The sequence below is a fragment of the Desmodus rotundus genome, chromosome 5 (assembly GCF_022682495.2).
Source record: "Desmodus rotundus isolate HL8 chromosome 5, HLdesRot8A.1, whole genome shotgun sequence".
NCBI classification, from domain to species: Eukaryota; Metazoa; Chordata; class Mammalia; order Chiroptera; family Phyllostomidae; genus Desmodus; species Desmodus rotundus.
This window is the reverse complement of record NC_071391.1, coordinates 5,556,059-5,574,313: the sequence shown is the minus strand read 5'-3', so window position 1 is coordinate 5,574,313 and position 18,255 is coordinate 5,556,059. Positions and strand designations below refer to the sequence as shown.

Sequence of the window (18,255 nt, the reverse complement as noted above, 5' to 3'; positions counted from 1 at the left end):
CCAAAGCCTCCTTTTCCTTCCCCCTTCTCAGCCCAACCCCCAAGCCTCAGTGGGTCTCCTCCCGGTACTGCATGGCCAGAAACTCCAGGGACAGGCGGTTGAAGAACATGGCTCCGTTGAGCACTGAGCAGAGGAGAGAGCTCGCATCAGCCTTTCCTGCCCCCTCCTTGCACCTTCTCAGGGTTCCAAAGCTCCCCGTTTCCCCACTCACTCAGGACGGTCAGGGCAAAGCAGCGAAGGAACTTGTCTTCTCTCATCTCAGCGTAGAGTGACCCCATGGCAGCCCAGCAGATGCTGATCACCTGGGAGAACTATAGGCCCCACCCAATGGGAGAATGGCCCCTTGACACAGCAGTGGGATTTCCATCAGCCCCTGGGCCTCCCCCAACCAGCCCTTGAGGCCCTACCCAACCTACCATCAGAACAATGGTGTAGCGGAAGCTCATGCGGTCATAGTGGTGGGTAAAGCAGAAGTTGTTCACATCACTGGCGAAGACGCTCAGGTGTATGAAGAAGAGCATCAGCGCAGCCATGGTGAGCATCATGCCTTGTGGGAAGAAGAGCACAGCCATGCGGTCCCGCCACCGCATCCTGGCGGCAGCACAGACCCAAGTCAGACAGGAGAGCTTGAGCGAGCCAACAATGCCCGGGAAAAGCAGCTGACCCCTCTGCTTCTAGAATGCAGCCTGGAATAGCAGTGGAATTCTAGAACCAGGACATTCAAGGGGACAAGATTCTAGAACACAGGCTGGTTCCAGCCAATACAGGAGTGTTTCATGGGTGGCCAGGGGAGTTCTGAATTTGGAGGTGTGGTGGGCTAATGGTACAGATCAGTGGGGCCCATGTGTGGAAGGGACAGCGTCCCAGTCACACCACCTATATACTTTGCACTCTTGGGCATGTCTTATTGCTGATACCTCTGAGCAGCTCCAATGAGGAGTTAGTGTGGGCACACTACAGATGAAGAACTGGGGCTCAGGAAAAGAGGGGGACACGTCCCAGGTCCACAGCAAGAATTAGGCAGGTAAGAGATTAGGACTCAGTTGCACAGCTGGAGGGCATTCCCAGGTGAGGGGAGGCCTGGGCTCACAGGCTCCAGTGTTTGCTTCAACACCTAGTGGAGAGGAGCTAAGGGAAGGTGGGGACATCAGATTTCCCATAGCTGACCTAGGACCTTCCTCAGGTGTGGCCCTGAGAGCAGCTGGCCTTTCACTGTCCCTGGATGTTCTTCAAGGGCCTGACACTGGCCAGCTTCCCCCTCTGCCACCTTCCGGCGCTCAGAGCATTTTCACAGCCATCACGTCTGTCATTTCTACAGTCCTGTGACAAAGCTGAGGCTCGTGGCGTGAGTCCTGTCTTACCCATGAATCTGAGGTACAGAGAGGGACTGTGAGTTCAGGCATTCGCAGCCAATGAGCAAGGGAATCAGTACTGAAGTCAGACTAAGATCCAACTCCACCCGAGGCTGTGCAAGGAGCATGGAAAGTTAGAAGCCAAGAAGAAAACATTTCTTCCCTATGTGTAAGAGTTGGAAACTCCAAGACCATCAACAAAATAAGCCAGGAAAATGGCCAGAGGTGGTGTGGAGGGGCATGCAAGCTCCCGAAAACTAAAGTAGAAGAACCGGGAGGTTGAAGTTGGCCACCCCCATTGCCTCCTGCCTTACTGTTCGCCCCGGAAGTTAGGTCCAAGGTCAGTCCAAAGCCCCAAATCTTCTACCTCAAAGCTGTAGGGTTAGGGCCTGACCTCACCATCCATGCTTACTGCCTAGCGTCATTAATCACAGCAGCCCCTCAGGCCCCTATCCTAACACTAAAGGAGTGATGCCCCAATGCCCAGCCATGGACCCACTGTGGAAACAGTTGTTTGCACCTAAGTTCTCATTTGAATAAAAATAAAGATGTATAAATTAGGGCTTTTAGTTCAATACCATGTTAGTGGGCATCTTTGGGGTCCTTTCTTGATGTAACTTCATACACCTGTGTATGCTCATACACATGGATAGCTTTAAAAAAACATTTTTTAAAAGACTATTTTTAGAGAGAGGGGAAAGAGAGAAACATCAATGTGAGGTTGTCTCTTAGGCGCCCCCTACTGGGGACCTGGCTCACAACCTAGGCATGTGCTCTGACTGAGAATCTAGCCAGCGACCTTTCAGTTTGCAGGCCAGCACTCAATCCACTGAGCAACACCGCCCAGGGCTTTAAAAAAAAAAAAAAAAAAAAAAAAAAAAAAAAAAAAAAAACCTTTAAAAAAATTTTTTAAAGATTTTATTTTTAGAGATGGGGGGAAGGAAGGGAGAAAGAGGGGGAGTGAAACATCAATGTGTGGTTGCCTCTAGTGCACCCTCTACGGGGTACATGGCCTGCAACCCAGGCATGTGCCCTGACTGGGGATCGAACCAGCGACCTTTTGGTTTACAAGCCCACGCTCAATCCACTGAGCTACACCAGCCAGGGTAAAAAGCATTTTTAAAAGTCACATCATATGGATGTGCTCTCCCTCCAGGGAGCACGCCCACCCCTTTTCCTTTCCCTTCTTCCCCCATAGGCGTCTCCTAAACTCTGAGGGTCACCACCACAAGACTCCTGACCAGGGGAACAACGGGCAGCGGCTGCTTGTCTGGGCTAATCCCCTGAATCTGCCCCCTAGGCCCACTTGTCTCTGACTCTGGGTTGACAGCAGCCCTACCTTGGCTCATTTCTTTCCCATGACATTTCTAAAGAGCCAAAGCAGCCCCACTTCTCCCCTATCCTAAACCCTTTTTTGTTTCACTGTCCCCAGCTTTAATAAATGTATCCTCAAGTTTAAAAAAAAAATCACATCATATGCATTGTCAAGGTAAAATTTTCAAAAAGTTAAAAACAGGATGTCTAGATACTGAATGAACATGTAAGATATATTAGCTCACTATTGAGGGGAATCCCCCTTAGTAAGGTGGTAATACATCTTGAAGAGCTGGATATTGATAGGCACTTAAAGAGGAATGTTCGAATATGATTACTAGATTAGATACAAAACTGATTGATGTCCTACAGGACAATATAATTTTTAATTTAAAAAAATGTTTAGGTTATTTTTTCTACTGGGTATATTTTTCATCTCTCCTGGAAAATATCTTTGTGTAATGTCACATTCTGAACATTTAATAGTAAATAGCAAAATCAAACAAATGTACATTCCTATGGGTAGTTAAATGATCCTTGGGTGGGCTTGCAAAATAGTAGCCCAGCCCTGACTGGTGTGGCCCAGTTGGTTGGGCATTGTTCCACATGAGTGAAAGTTTGCTGCTTCGATTCCCGGTCAGGGCACGTACAAGTGGCAACCAATCAATGTTTCTCTCTCTCCTTTCCCCTCTCTCTAAAAACAAATACAATCTTAAAAAGAAAGAAAGAACGGCCCAGTATAACACTCAAAGGACCTACTTACACTCTTGGTCTTATTTCCAAATTTTGGATGATTTTCCTTAGTATTCTGCATCCCTTGAAAAAGTTAATAGGCTTCTTGGAGTTGATCTAAATCTATGCTCTCTTCATCTTCTTAAGATTATAGCTTCATAGGCTGAAGTCTTCATATGTATTTTTTTAAATGGCCTCTGAACATCCCATAGATTCAGGGATCAGCACATTTTTTCTGAAAGGACCAGGCAGTTAACATTTTAGCTTTTTCCAGCCATATGGTCTCTGTAGCAACTGCTCAACTCCACCGTTGTAGAGAGAAAGCAGATGGGCATGGCTGTGTTCAAATAAAACTATTTATAGACACAGGTAATTTCATATGATTTTATGAAAATAATTTTAAATGAAGATATAACTGACGTGGAACAGTTTCATTCAATATTTGTGTATATCTGGAAATGGTCGCCACAGTAACATGTCAGCATCAGTAACATCTGTCACCACGCATAGTTACAGTATTTTTTTCTTGTGATGAGAACTTTCAAGACCCTATGATTATATGAATTTCATATAATTTTCATGTGTCATGAAATACTATTTTTTCAACCATTTAAAAATGAAAAAAATCTTATTTCATAGTCCACATGAAAACACGTGGTGAGATGTGTTTGACTCACAGGACCCCCGCCAAAGAATAATTAAACAAGATTGTTTCCATTCCCCCACCATCCCCCCACCCCATCCCACCAGCCCATCATAAGTAGTGTTTCAAGGACCACGTTGATAAAAGTCCTTTGTTCCACTCAGTGTCTCAGTTTGAACTCCAAGTCATTCCCGGTCCTCTTGAGCTTTCCATCCTTGTGAACAGCTGCACCTTTGTCCAAATCAGGAACCTGAGAATAATCCTCAAATCTCCACTGAACCCCTCACTCAGCACATCCTGTCAGTCACTTAAGATCTGCCAGGTCTGTCCTCTAAACACGGTATATTTAAGTACACTAGAACCCCTTGGGGACTTTAAAGAAAAAAAGAAGCAGCAGCAGCAGCTAGGTCTAGCCCTGGCTGGTGTGGCTCAGTGGACCGAGGGCCCCCCGGCGACCCGATAGGTCCCTGGTTCCATTCCAAGCCAGGGTACATGCCGGGGTGAGGGCCACGTCCCCAGTTGGGGGTAATGCAGAGTCAACCACGTATCTTCCACATATTGATGTTTGTCTCCCTTTCTCCCTACCTTTCCCTCTCTCTCAAAACGTAAATAAATAAAATCTTTTTTAAAAATATATCTTGCCGATTATGGTATTACAGTTGTCCCATTTTTTTGTCTCCTCTTTATTCCCCTCCACCCTGCACCTCCCCTGTCACCAGCATTCCCTCCCCACTTAGTTCATGTCCGTGGGTCATACATATAAGTTCTTTAAGAAGCATAATGGTAGGTACAAAATAGGGGGAGGTTAAGAATAGTATAGGAAATGGAGAAGCCAAATAAAATCTTTAAAAAGAAGCTAGGTCTGCCCTGACCTCGTCCCCCACCCAGCCGCCGCCCCCCACCCCCGCCCGCCCAACCCTCCATAAGGGCAAATGACTGGGTCGTGGGTTCGGTTCCCAGTCCAGCGCGTGGAGAGGCAACTCCCTTTCTTTCTCCCTTTATTTCCCCCTCTTTAAAAGTAAAAGTAAATAAATCTTTATTAAAGAAGTAGCAGCAGCGGCAGCAGCAGAAGCTATATCTGGGCGAAGCCCAGAATCTTAAAACGCACCACAGGTAATTCTGAAGCACGTCAGAGAACCAGGCCTGCAGAGACTGCACTAGAGGCACCGTGCGGCTACTATATGTGCATTTAGCCCTCGCAGCTCCCCGTGAAGTGTGTACCCCAATATTAGGAATTGAGGTGGCAACTGAGCCGCTGCCCAGGTTTTACTGCCCGGCTTTACACACGCTCTCTGGCTTTACAGCTCGTGTTTCGCACACTGCATCTAAGGGCATATTTCGTGCACCCTTGCCTGTGGGGGTGCGGGATAGTGGGGTTGGGATCCACTACCCGCCCTCCCTTTGGGAGGGCAGCAACCCGGTCAATTCCACAAAGTTCTTCCATCTGAGAAGCTGGGGGGAACCAAAGGCTCTCTCGGAACCTCTTCGCTCGGTGGCGGAAAGATGCAGGGGAACTCTAGTCTCGAAGGACTCGAGGCGGCGGGGAACGATTTGCCTGAAGGACTGCCTCATTTCAACAACAACTTTATGGTTCCCGGAAGTGCCTCCTCCCACTCCCCTTCCCAGTCACACGCCGGGTGGGCTGCAGTTGGAGCGATGGCGGCGGCAGCCGCTGGGCCTGGCACTGGGTCTGGACCTGGGGACTTACCAGAGGGGCCGGAGGCGGAGGCTCCCGAGCGTCGGAGAAAAGCACACGGAATGCTGAAGCTTTACTACGGCCTCTCGGAGGGGGAGACAGTGGGGCGCCCTGCGGGGTCGGACCCCCTGGACCCGACTGATCTCAACGGGGCGCACTTCGACCCGGAAGTGTATCTGGACAAGGTATGTTTATGTGGGGGGAACCAGACCCCCGCGATCGTGCCTCCGACTCTGTTGCGGGGGTGAAGGAAGCAGGGATTCATACGAGGAAGACTGCCCTCGGCTATTACGACCCTTGGCCAGGTAGTTGGAACAAAGCTGGAGTCTAAGGGGGAGTGGACAGACCTGAGGTGGTGCGGGGTCCGAGGTCTCCTGAGGTTCTGAGAGTATCAGCAGGGGGGGCGTGGCCCAGGCGCCGACAGGCACTGGACTGGGCCTTGGTCTGAGGATTTCAAGTGCTGACAGACCCCAAATATGGTTCCCCAAACGCAGTAACTCCTGAGCTACGCCGGTTATAGACTCCATTTTGGGATTCCTAACAGGGGTGGGGAAAGGGTGTTCTTGCCCTGAAAGCCTTCCAGTTAAGGGCAAGGCTTGCGGACATGAGTACCTCTCACCTGAACACTACACATCCACTTTCCTCCAGCTGCGTAGAGAGTGCCCGCTGGCTCAGCTGATGGACAGTGAGACGGACATGGTGCGGCAGATCCGGGCTCTAGACAGCGACATGCAGACCTTGGTCTATGAGAACTACAATAAGTTCATCTCAGCCACAGGTGATTCCCACTGGGACATACCCCTCACAGTCCCACCTGCCCCGGTCCCTCCCCCTGTGTAAGGGTTAGTTTCTTTCATCAGTGGTAGCCTCCATCTCTGGTGCAGGTCTGTCTTGAGGATAGGCTTGCCTCTTCCTTTTTTTCTCCTTCCTTCCTTCCTTCCTTCCTTCCTTCCTTCCTTCCTCCCTCCCTCCCTCCCTCCCTCCCTCCCTCCCTTCCTCCCTTCCTCCCTAGCAGGGGTCTTGAAGGGAGGAGTGGAACTGTCTGGAAGCATTAAAGGGCCAGGCACTGAGGCACCTGGATGTGAAAGGGAGAACAGCCTCCCTGGGCAGGTTTCTGTTGGAACGAAAGGGAAAGAAAGGACCCTTCAGAGAAGATGGACCATGTTCCATCTCAGGGCAGAGTGAGAAGGTTTGTGAAGTCTGGGAAGCAGAGAAAGGTGAACGAGTGTTTATTGTCTCCCCAGAGCCAGGCATTGTACTGGGCATGGAGGATCCCCTTGGGAATAAGCAGACAATTCTCTGCCAAGTGCCCTGTGCCCTCCTTTGGGCCTGGGCATCTTCTGAGGGTGGGGACTGCGGCTCCGTGGGCTGCTTTCCCACCATACCAGGCCCAGGATGCGCACAAGGGGTGCTCAGAAAAAACCTGCTGCGCTGACATAATGACCTCCCTTCCCATCTACTGTGACCAAGGCACCACGGCAGCCCGCATCACCGAAACAGTACTACCCTCCAGTCCCGGGCTCCGTGCGTTTGGGAAGGGCGCGAGCGTGTGTGAGGGCACTTGGACTGTGCTCTCAGGCTGAGTGCTGTGCCTGTTACTGCCCTCCCTCATCTCCTTTTTTCTGCACCCTTGCCCTCCCAGACACCATCAGGAAGATGAAGAACGATTTCCGGAAGATGGAGGACGAGATGGACCGGCTGGCCACCAACATGGCTGTGATCACGGACTTTAGTGCGCGCATCAGCGCCACGCTGCAGGATCGCCACGAGCGCATTACCAAGCTGGCAGGTGGGCCCTGCCCCAGAGAAGGTGCTAAAGTGGGCTACCCTCAGGGCTTTGGGGCTAACATCACCTGCCCTCACCCCCAGGGGTCCACGCTCTGCTGCGGAAGCTGCAGTTCCTCTTTGAGCTGCCCTCGCGCCTCACAAAGTGTGTGGAGCTGGGCGCCTACGGGCAGGCGGTGCGCTACCAGGGCCGCGCGCGGGCCGTGCTGCAGCAGTACCAGCACCTGCCCTCCTTCCGTGCCATCCAGGACGATTGCCAGGTCATCACAACTCGCCTGGCCCAGCAGCTACGACAGCGTTTCAGGTGTGGCACCTGGGTCCTTATCTTACCCCTGCCCAGCACTTTCCTTCTCCCCCCAGCCCCACCCTGGATTCTATCTTCTTGCACTTCCCTGCCATCTTCCTCCCGGCAGGGAGGGCGGCTCCGGGGCTCCTGAGCAGGCAGAGTGCGTGGAGCTGCTGCTGGCCCTGGGCGAGCCTGCGGAGGAGCTGTGCGAGGAGTTCCTGGCACATGCCCGAGGGCGGCTGGAGGAAGAGCTGAGAAGCCTAGAGGCGGAGCTGGGGCCCTCTCCTCCAGCCCCTGATGTGTTAGAATTCACCGACCATGGAGGCAGTGGCTTTGTTGGTGGCCTCTGCCAGGTGGCCACAGCCTATCAGGAGCTGTTTGCGGCTCAGGGCCCAGCAGGTGCTGACAAGCTGGCAGCCTTTGCCCGGGAGCTGGGCGGCCGCTACTTTGCACTGGTGGAGAGGCGGCTGGCGCAGGAGCAGGGAGGTGGTGACAACTCACTGCTGGTGCGGGCACTGGACCGCTTCCATCGGCGCCTTCAGGCACCTGGGGCCCTGCTGGCTGCTGCTGGGCTGGCCGAGGCTGCCACGGAGATCGTGGAGCGAGTGGCCCATGAGCGCCTGGGCCACCACTTGCAGGGCCTGCGGGCAGCCTTCCTGGACTGCTTGACCGATGTGCGGCAGGCACTGGCTGCACCTCGCCTGGCTGGGAAGGAAGGCCCTGGCCTGGCTGAGTTGTTGGCCAATGTGGCCAGCTCCGTCCTGAGCCACATCAAGGCCTCGCTGGCTGCTGTACACCTCTTCACCGCCAAGGAGGTGTCTTTCTCCAACAAGCCCTACTTCCGGGTATGGCCTGCCCCTTGGTGTTTTTGTTTTTTTGGTTTTTTTCTGGGCATTATTTTATCAGTCTACAGCTTGGCAGCTACCAGGGCACTCAGTCCTTGCCCCCAGGCACTCTGGGTGTGGTTTCAGACTGCCATGAGGAAGGCTGGCACAATCTGAAGGGGTGGGGAAGGCTCCAAGGGCAGCTGCAAGCAGGGTCCCATGTGCCAGTCCTAAGCAGGGCAGCTGCTGTGGGGTAGTGGAATGCAGCAGGGAGCTGTCCCTTGGAGCAGGGCCAGGGCATTTGGGGTTCCAGCAGAGCGTCACTAGCAGCCCCTGCCTAGAAGAGGGAACCTGTATATCTGGGCCCTTCCTCCTCACAGGGTGAGTTCTGCAGCCAGGGAGTCCGTGAGGGGCTCATCGTGGGTTTCATCCGGTCCATGTGTCAGACGGCTCAGAGTTTCTGTGACAGCCCTGGGGAGAAGGGGGGTGCCACGCCACCTGCCCTGCTCCTGCTCCTCTCCCGCCTCTGCCTGGACTATGAGACTGCCACCATCTCGTACATCCTCACTCTCACTGATGAACAGTTTCTGGTGCAGGTGAATTGTTGGCCCCGTGGCAGGGTGGGGAAGGGTGGTGCTGGGAACACAGGAGGCCAGACTGCATGCCTTCATGGTCAGACCCAGGCCAGCTGCCTGTGCCCCTGAGCTTCCCCCAGGACCCACTGTCTCTGTCCTCTGCATCCCTGGCTCAGGACCAGTCTCCAGTGACGCCTGTGAGCACACTGTGTGCAGAGGCCAGGGAGACAGCACGGCGGCTGTTGACCCACTACGTGAAGGTGCAGGGCCTGGTCATATCACAGATGCTGCGCAAAAGTGTGGAGACGCGGGACTGGCTCAGTACCTTGGAGCCCCGCAATGTCCGTGCCGTCATGAAGCGGGTGGTGGAGGACACGACAGCCATTGATGTGCAGGTGCGAGCCAGGGAGCCCTGCTGCTGATGGGGTGGGTGCTGGGGAAACAGCCCTCTGAGGGTCAAGACTGCAGGGGCCAGGCAGTACCTGCACCCATGGCCTCAGTCCTCCTGCACCCTGGATTGTGGCGTCATCACCCCCATTTCACCTATGAGGAAGCTGAGGCCCAGGGTCACCCTGAAAATAAGCCTCAGTATCAGCTGTGTATGTCCCACCTTTGCCCCATTCCACTAGTTCTGTAAATAGTGACCAGGTGCTAACTAGGTAAACCAAGCCTGTGATTCCTGTAACAAATGTGACTCATAGCAAGTGGGTATGTGACATAGGGCATCCTTGGCCCTTGGCCAGAGCATCTGGTGGGCTGGGGGTCCCCTGTGCTCTGGTCTCCTTGCAGTGTCCCTTTGCACCTGCAGGTGGGGCTCCTGTATGAAGAGGGTGTTCGCAAGGCCCAGAGTAGCGACTCTAGCAAGAGGACCTTCTCGGTGTACAGCAGCTCCAGGCAGCAGGGCCGCTATGCACCCAGCTACACGCCCAGGTCTGCTGGCCAGGGCAGCCCCTGGGAAAATGGATGAAGGAGAATGGGGTGCGAGGTGGGCTCTGAATGCTTGTTTCCCCCCATGCAGTGCCCCGATGGACACCAACCTCTTGAGCAACATCCAGAAGCTGTTCTCGGAACGTATTGACGTATTCAGCCCTGTTGAGTTCAACAAGGTCCGAAGTGCGCAGGGGCCCTGGGGACGATTGGCTGAGGCCACTCCACACTGGTGCAGGGAGACCTAGAACTCTGTCCCTCAGCCCCTACCTGTGAAAGGTGTTTTTAGGAGTGAGGGGTTGCCCAGAGCCCGACCACTACCATCCCATGGCCCTCTGCCTTGACCTTGGTGTGCTCCCAGCCTGGGTCTGGGTGCTTATCTAGCGTGCCTCTTTGGCCCTTCTAGCACCCTCGGTAGCCCTGGGTCCTTCCCAGGGATTTCTGTTCACACCCTGGTCTCTGCCCCAGCCCGTGCTGAGGGACCTGGTGGTGTTTTCCTAGCTCAGGAAGCCCCTCTCCCCCTGTCAGTGCTGACCCGCATCCCTGTCTGTGATTGCTGGGCATTCCCTGTCTGCTTCCCTGCAGCTGAAGGGGCTAGCCTTGTATCCCTCCCTCCGTAGAGCTTTCCGCACTGTCACAGGTACTGGCATCTTACTCCCTGGCCCCTGCTGGTGTGGAGCTGCATCCCTGTGTCCTTTCCTACAGGTGTCGGTGCTGACCGGCATCATCAAGATCAGCCTGAAGACGCTGCTGGAGTGTGTGCGGCTGCGCACCTTCGGACGCTTTGGGCTGCAGCAGGTGCAGGTGGACTGCCACTTCCTGCAGCTCTACCTGTGGCGCTTTGTGGCGGACGAGGAGCTTGTGCACCTGCTGCTGGATGAAGTGGTGGCTTCAGCTGCCCTGCGCTGCCCGGATCCAGTGCCCATGGAACCCAGTGTCGTAGAGGTCATCTGTGAGCGTGGCTAGGCCCGGCCGTTGTCATGTCATGTCATGCACGGGCTTGCCAGGTCACTGCAATCCGCACATCCCCTGGCCTTCGCTGCGTGGCCCTTCTTCCCTTCCAGCCTCAAGACCTTCCTAATAAAGATGTGCTGTCTCCTTGCTCTGGCTTTCCCTGGTGGGCGGGACTTGCTGGGGGTGGAGTTTCGAGGCTGAGGCTCAACACTGCCTCTGAGGTGCCGGCGCTGGGCTGGCCCCCGAGAGCTGATTGGCTTATGGTACTGGGCCCAGGATGATCCGGGGGGGCGGATCCACTTAAAGACCCTGGGACCAGAGTTTTCTTCCGAGTTTATCCCAAACAGGTGCAGGTGCCTTGGAGGCCCGATCCCTCACGTCACTCTGTCTCCTAGGGGACAGGGTGGGGTGTGATTCCTTGACGAATTTTTGTAAGCCCCATCCCTTGGCGGAGAGGAGACAGACCATGGGCCCGCGGGCCCCACTGGAATTCGGGGGACCCCTGGGTAATGGGGCAGAGAAGGGGTGCATGGGGCCTGAGGTTCCCCCAGGAAAACTGGAGGGGTGAGCTACGAGCGGGATGGGGCAGGATCGGAAGGTTTGAGGGTTATCGGGGGCAGAGCGATGGAGGGCTGTTGTGAGGCAGTGTCTGGAGAGGGAGCTGTAGAAGAACCAGTCCTGGGGACTGCAGAGCGGTGAATTTGTGGAGTGGAGGACTGGACAGAGCCCGGGGGGCGAGAAGAGGGTCTTCCAGGGAGCCTGGAGGCGGGGACCAAGATGGAGGCTAGGGAAGGGGGCTGAGGGCTGAGAACGGGATATGGAGCAGGGTGATGGGAATGCTGAGAGGTTCCTGGAGACGACGGGGCGCCTGTGGGGGTCGGAGAGTTGGGGAGCAGATGCCTGACGTGATCGCCCTCCCCCTTCACCAGGAGCTGCAGCGCTGATGCTGCTGCTCCCTGCTACCATGTTCCACCTGCTCTTGGCGGTTCGCTCCGGGCCAGCGCGCCTCCTGGACCTACCCCAGTACCTACCGCGACCCGAGGCTCTGTGGAGTCCCCGGGCACTGCTGCTGTGGCTCACCTGGCTTGGCCTGCAGGCGGCATTCTACCTACTGCCTGCGAGCAAGGTGTGGACAGGGCTCGGACGCACGCGGGAAGAGGGTGGAGGGAAGGGCTCGGCGAGAAGAAAGGCGCCCTCACCCATTGTCAAACCCCTTTGTGCCCGCAGATGGCTGAGGGCCAGGAATTGAAGGACAAGAGTCGCCTGCGCTACCCCATTAACGGTGCCCAGGGCTGGGTCCTTTTGCTAGAGTTGCACGGGTGGGGCGGAGCTCCGAGTCTAGCGGGATTAACCCCTGGCCCCAAACTCCTTTATGTGTCTCTTCCGCCCGGGACAGACCTGGGGGAATCTCACTGTCCCTCTGCACACCCCTGTCCCCCACCCCCTCCTACAGCATTCGCTGCTACTCTGCACCGCAGCAGCCGCTGAGGTGATCGTCTGAAAGTCAAGGTGTCGACCTAATGGCTTGGAATGGGAATGGAGTCTGTGACCTCCTTGGGCTTTGAGCTGGGGGTTGGGGGAGGGGGCAGGGGGTGGAGGTGAAAGGGTGCAGTCCCCAGGACTCACTCCGTGCTGTGGTCCAGGCTTCCAGGCCCTGGTGCTGACAGCCCTGTTGGTGGGCCTCGGGGTGTTGGCGGGGCTGCCCCTGGGGGCACTCACAGAAATGCTGCTGCCCTTGGCGTTTGTGGCCACCCTCACCGCCTTTATCTTCAGCCTCCTTCTCTATCTGAAGGCTCTAGCAGCCCCTGCCTCCGCCCTGGCACCTGGGGGGAGCTCAGGTGAGCGGGGTTCCAGTAGGGTGCGGGTGGAAGCAGATGGGGGTGATTGCTTGCACCCTTATCCTCCATTATTCTCCAGGCAATCCCATTTACGACTTTTTCCTGGGACGAGAACTCAACCCGCGCATCTGGTCCTTTGACTTCAAATATTTTTGCGAACTGCGGCCTGGCCTCATCGGCTGGGTATGCTGGGCATGGCTAAGTAGGACTCGAGCCAGCAGGAGGGGTGGGATGGGTAAGCAGTTCTTGGGCAGGGCAGGCCCAGTGTTGCACAGACATAAATCATTCATCATTCAATCATTCCACAAATATTTATTGAATCCAACATGTGCCCTAGGTACCGGGATACACAAGGAAAAAAAAGTACAGAAAAGAGAAAATGTCTGTCTTCACAGAGCCAACATTCTAGTGGGGAAGACAGACAAAAAATGAGCATATACAGCATATCAGGCCATGCTGAGTGCTCTGGAGAAACGATTGCAGGGAGGGAGTTGGGAGAGCAGGTGCAGTTTTAAATAGAGTAGTCAAGCACAAAATCTATTTTGAAAAGGAGAGTGATCTTATACTGCTTGCTAGTCATAGCAGCTCAGAACTTAGAACTGGTCACTGGGTTTAGCAACCTGTCCATCACTGACGTGCCGACTGTGTTTCTCGGTTATATTCGGTGCTGGACTGCGGTCAGGATTTCCCAAAGGTCCCTCCTGTCACCCTGGAAACCTCATCCACAGGCAGGAGGAATACCAAGTGCTGGGGATCTGGGTCCCAGCCTCCAAGGCTATGTCCTGGTGTGTGAAATAGGATAAAGTAAGAGTTTCCTGCTAAGATTATTGTGAGGATCAGTAGTGGTTCTTGGGCAGCTTAATGACAGCACCTAGCGCACTGCTCCCAGACGGAGTTTTCCACACGGGGGTGGGGAAGCTGGGCCTTAGAAAGGGTAAGCAACTTGCCCAAGTGGGGAAGCTGAGATCAAAACCAGGCCTGTTTTAACTCTCAGGCCTGAAGCATCCATATACTTCCTATGCTGCTCTCCCAAAACGAACACTACAGGACAAGACAGAACAGTTTGGAAGCGTCTCCGCGGTGGTCCATCGCAGGCTCTCTGCCCCTGGGTACAAGGTCTGGGTCCATCTGACAAGAGAGCTGGAGAGTTAGTGACTGAGAGAGAGAGAGAGATAGGGAGAGGCTAAATACTGCCCCACCCTGCCCCCTCTACGGAGACGGGTTGGGGACAGACTGCCCTGTTTCCCCCAACCCCAGGTCCTCATCAACCTGGCACTGCTGGTACAGGAAGCAGAACTTCGGGGGAGTCCCTCGCTGGCTATGTGGCTGGTCAATGGCTTCCAGTTACTCTATGTGGGTGATGCCCTCTGGCATGAGGTGAGGTTAGACCAGGCAGGGAGACAGAGGAAGTTGCCTGAGGACCTTGTAGAGTGTGTCTGGGTCGTGTCCCCGCAGGAAGCTGTCCTCACCACCATGGACATCAAACACGACGGGTTTGGCTTCATGCTGGCCTTTGGGGACCTAGCCTGGGTACCCTTCACCTACAGCCTGCAGGCCCAGTTCCTGCTGTACCACCCACAGCCCCTGGAGTTACCCATGGCCTCAGTCATCTGCCTCATGAATGGTCAGTGAGGAAGGGGCAGCAGGCTGGGTGCATCATTCTCCCTCCTCTTTCATTCATTCACTGTTTATTCAGCACCCACTAGGTAGGTGCTAAGCCTCAGGCTCTTCTCTAAAACTAGGGGCTGGGTCCTGGGTTCCAGGCAGCCTGGGTTTGGCTGTGGGGGGCATGACCAGGGCCAGCTAGGATCTGACCCTCAACCCTGACTGCTAATGCCTTCCCCTAGCTGTTGGCTTCTACGTCTTCCGTGCAGCCAATTCCCAGAAAAACACCTTCCGAAAGAATCCTTCTGACCCCAGAGTGGCAGGTGAGCTGTCTACAGCACCATGAGAGAGGTGGGGCGGCTGGGATTCCTGGGCCTCACCTATCCCACTACCTGTCTTTCCCCAGACCTTGAGACCATCCCTACAGCCACGGGGAGGCAGCTGCTCGTGTCTGGGTGGTGGGGTATGGTCCGCCATCCCAACTACCTTGGAGATCTCATTATGGCTCTGGCCTGGTCCTTGCCCTGTGGTGAGTGGCTTGGGCTGGTACAGGGTGGGGCCATATGTGTATGGGGCAGAGATGGACTGGTAACCACAGGATACCCAGTCTGGGTGTGGAGACAGGTGCACTACAGTGGAGGCAGCAGTCGGGGAACTGGAGATGGACTGGATGTGGCTGAGCAGACCTCTGTGCCAGCCTCGCCCCCTTGGTACCTTGCTGCAGACGCCGGACTTTTCACCATTGAGTCCTGATGCCCCTGTGAGCTATCAGGTGTGCAAACCTTTGTGAACTGGGGAGCTGCCTGAGTGGTCACAGAGCCCCCTTCTCCACAGGGGTGTCCCACCTGCTGCCCTACTTCTACCTCCTCTACTTCACTGCGCTGCTGGTGCACCGTGAGGCCCGGGACGAGCAGCAGTGTCTGCAGAAGTACGGCCTAGCCTGGCACGAGTACTGCAAGCGTGTGCCTTACCGAATTGTGCCCTACATCTACTGAAGGGCCTGGCTCCACCCACCCCAGGTGGGAGCACGTGCCTGTCTGCTGGGTACAGAGCCCCAGGAACCTGGAAGCACCTAAGACTCAAAAGCTTGTGCTCAGTCCTGCCCCCAGCTCCAACAGGCAGGGACGAAGAGCCTCAGAGAGGTGGTTTGGAGCAAGGAGAAAATGAAGCCAGTGCCCAAACCTGGAGAGGAGGGGTTGCTCTCACTTCTCTGATAAACGTCCAGAACCCTTGGTGTCGCTTTTCTCCCTTTCTGGGGCGGGGGCGTTTAAACACTGGCCAGGTCAGTCCTACTCAGGGAGCAGCTGAGAGATGATTTGCAGGCCCAAGAGTCTGGGGTTGGGTGGGAACAACAGCGGTCTCAGAAATGGGCACTGCTGACAGGGCGGAGCAGTTAACAGCTTTATTGACAAGGGGTCCACAGTTCAGCCAGGGAGCTCCTCAATGAGAGTCCTTGGGGCAGGTGGCAGGGGACCTCCCCACAGCCGCTCCAACTCCCCAGTGAGGGCTGCCACCTCCTCGGCTGTTACCGTGTGAGCTCGGTGGGCCCTGGCACAATCCAGAGCCAGGGCTGGGAGGGCCACCTCATTTTCGTTGGTCCAAGCCAGCAGGAACTGGCACTTCTTCCGGGCCCGGTAGAGGCGACCTCGCTCTTCAGTGGCCTCTGCCAGTTTTCGGGCCCGGCCCAGGGTCTGCACCAGGTGCCCCAGTGCTGCCAGCGTGTAGCCCTTCTGGTTGGCAGGGCCCTCACCCAGCAGGATGCGAGCGGCCTCGCGCATGGCACCCCATGTGCCCAGAGGCCCGGGTGGATGCTCGCCCCCTTCCAGCACGTGAGCTGCGGCTAGCAGGGCTTCTTCGGCAGAGGCAAAGACTTGCTGGGCGCCCAGGGCCCCGGAAACGCCGAGCATCGTGGCACAGAAGTCGGAGAGCAGCGCGTCGTCGCCGCCGTGGTACAGGGCAAGAGTGTGTGCATAAGCGAACAGCACGTTGGGTAGCTGGAAGCGTACAAGCGGCGAGGCCCGGCCGCGGCTCAGGCTGGCCAGCGTGGGGATGCGGGTGGGCACGGCGGGCGTGCAGGCCCCCGGAGCGTCTCCAAGAACCGTCTCCTCCGCGGCAGCGGCATCTTTCGCGGGTTCAGGCGGCGCTCCCGCAGGGGCGGGCTCCAGCTTTCCGGCCTCACCGCCCGGGGTGTCGTCCAGCTCCTCCAGAAGTCGTGGCCCGGCCCCTCGACCCCACCACCACGGCCGCCACGGGGGCAGCAGCCGCCCGGCCTCGCCACGGTTCAGCAGCCGCTCGAAGGCCGCCTTCTCGGCCGGGGCCAGCCGCTCCCAGAGTCCTAAAAGGCCGCCGGGCGCCGGGCCAGGTCTGAGGCCTGCGTCCTGCGGCTCGTCCTCGGTCTCGCGTTGCTGACGCAGGCGGCGGAGGGCGCTGGCTAGGCGGCTGGGAGAGGCGCTGCGGCCGCGGAGTTCTCCCAGCACCTGATCACGGTAGAAGCCTTCGGCACAGGTGCCATGCGCCCGGTAGCAGCGCAGTGAGCAGTAGGGCACATTACAGCGGGGGCAAGTGTAGCGCGCTGCCCGGGCCTCCCCAGCCGGGCAGAAAGCGCAGGGCCCGGCCGGCTCCATGGCAACCGGCACCGCGTGCCACCCGCAAGCGCACAGGGACTGCAGCTCCGCAACTTCCGGTGCTTCCCGCTTCCTTCCTCTCTAAGGAGCCAATAGAGGGACTCTCCGAAGACTCTCGGCAACTCCCGCCTACACTCGGAACACAAGCCCCACCCCTTTCTCAAGATGCGCTAGGGCAGGGCTGGGGCTGGTGGTGACGTAGGAGCCCCGCCCTGCGCGGTGTGAGGCAGGATGGCGCCCTCCGCCGGGCAGCTCGCCCCCTGGCGGTTGCCTTCTCAGCACTATAAATCGAAGAGGCAGAAACCCATCTTTGCTTAGCACCTACTCTGGGATATTGTGCCAGGCCCATGGGAGATGAGATGCGTCCCTCCGCTGTAGGGGCAGCCATTCTACTAGGTGTCACAGACAAAGGGGAGACAGCAGAAGGGCCAAGGTGGGGTAACTAGCCCACACTGGGTGTGGCGTGGGGCATTTTCCCTCTTCAAAACAGCAACATTTAACAAATATCTGGGCTCCAGTTTGATTTCCTCCTCCCAACCTATCATTTATCCAACTTTAAAGTGCAGATTCCATACGAGGCACCAAAAATACATTGAGCCAAAAGACGAGGTCCTATCATAATGCTTAGTTTTTGGTTGAGAGGGGCAATGACCCACAAACCTGAGTTGATCCATGGAAGCCCTGAAAGCAAGCTCTGGTTCTTTGGTCTCACTCGACTCACATCCAATCTCACCTAGTCAGTTCTGCCTTCAAGATACCTTGTACTTATTTCGATATAGATCATATTTCCATACCAAAATCTTGATAAATGTAATGACCTTCACGCCTTTTTTTTTTTGAGTTTAAAGTGCGAGTTGGTCAGTGAAGCGGTGAGACAGTCAAGTATGTTCGTTTTACATCCCCACCACCACTGGTGGTCTAAGCTCCTTGCCCCTCAACCGGATGACTCGACCTTAATTTGTTTGCCAGCCCTCTAGAAAAATCAGCCAGAGAAAATGTTATCACTAAACCTTTCCCTGCCCTTGGTGATTCTCCACTGCATTCAGACCCAAATTCCTTCCCATGTGTGACTGCAGCTCTATCAGCTGGAACTTACCATC

The 18,255-nt window shown here is 55.8% G+C and overlaps 4 protein-coding genes across 6 annotated transcripts; 2 read left to right on the top strand and 2 right to left on the bottom strand.

The window, feature by feature from the left end:
• Nucleotides 1–10: 10 nt before the first annotated feature.
• Nucleotides 11–590, bottom strand: TMEM262 (transmembrane protein 262). The gene is made up of 3 exons (XM_024574451.3): nt 417–590; nt 212–311; nt 11–123 (listed from the first exon to the last, which is right to left on the bottom strand). The coding sequence occupies exons 1-3, from the start codon at nt 588–590 to the stop codon at nt 47–49; spliced, it is 351 nt and encodes a 116-aa protein (XP_024430219.1). The 3' UTR covers nt 11–46.
• A 5,023-nt stretch (nt 591–5,613) lies between these two features.
• On the top strand, nt 5,614–11,234 carry VPS51 (VPS51 subunit of GARP complex). Its single transcript, XM_024574200.3, has 10 exons — nt 5,614–5,922; nt 6,386–6,515; nt 7,380–7,526; nt 7,607–7,826; nt 7,936–8,653; nt 9,013–9,228; nt 9,384–9,602; nt 10,016–10,137; nt 10,226–10,313; nt 10,840–11,234. The coding sequence occupies exons 1-10, from the start codon at nt 5,629–5,631 to the stop codon at nt 11,098–11,100; spliced, it is 2,415 nt and encodes an 804-aa protein (XP_024429968.2). The 5' UTR covers nt 5,614–5,628; the 3' UTR covers nt 11,101–11,234.
• Nucleotides 11,235–11,328: 94 nt separating this feature from the next.
• On the top strand, nt 11,329–15,755 carry TM7SF2 (transmembrane 7 superfamily member 2). 3 transcript variants are annotated; one of them, XM_053923972.2, is made up of 10 exons: nt 11,330–11,519; nt 12,018–12,214; nt 12,316–12,370; nt 12,732–12,926; nt 13,006–13,109; nt 14,184–14,303; nt 14,382–14,550; nt 14,774–14,854; nt 14,938–15,060; nt 15,366–15,755. In XM_053923972.2, exons 2-10 carry the CDS (start codon nt 12,032–12,034, stop codon nt 15,524–15,526), a joined length of 1,191 nt encoding a protein of 396 aa, XP_053779947.1. In that variant the 5' UTR covers nt 11,330–11,519; nt 12,018–12,031; the 3' UTR covers nt 15,527–15,755. The 3 variants fall into 3 exon arrangements, with proteins under 3 accessions (XP_053779948.1, XP_053779947.1, XP_045039099.1); XM_045183164.3 differs by having other exon boundaries at nt 11,354–11,594; XM_053923973.2 differs by lacking the exon at nt 12,732–12,926 and having other exon boundaries at nt 11,329–11,594.
• Nucleotides 15,751–17,209, bottom strand: ZNHIT2 (zinc finger HIT-type containing 2). Its single transcript, XM_053923974.2, has one exon. The coding sequence runs from the start codon at nt 17,153–17,155 to the stop codon at nt 15,956–15,958; it is 1,200 nt and encodes a 399-aa protein (XP_053779949.1). The 5' UTR covers nt 17,156–17,209; the 3' UTR covers nt 15,751–15,955.
• Nucleotides 17,210–18,255: the final 1,046 nt, after the last annotated feature.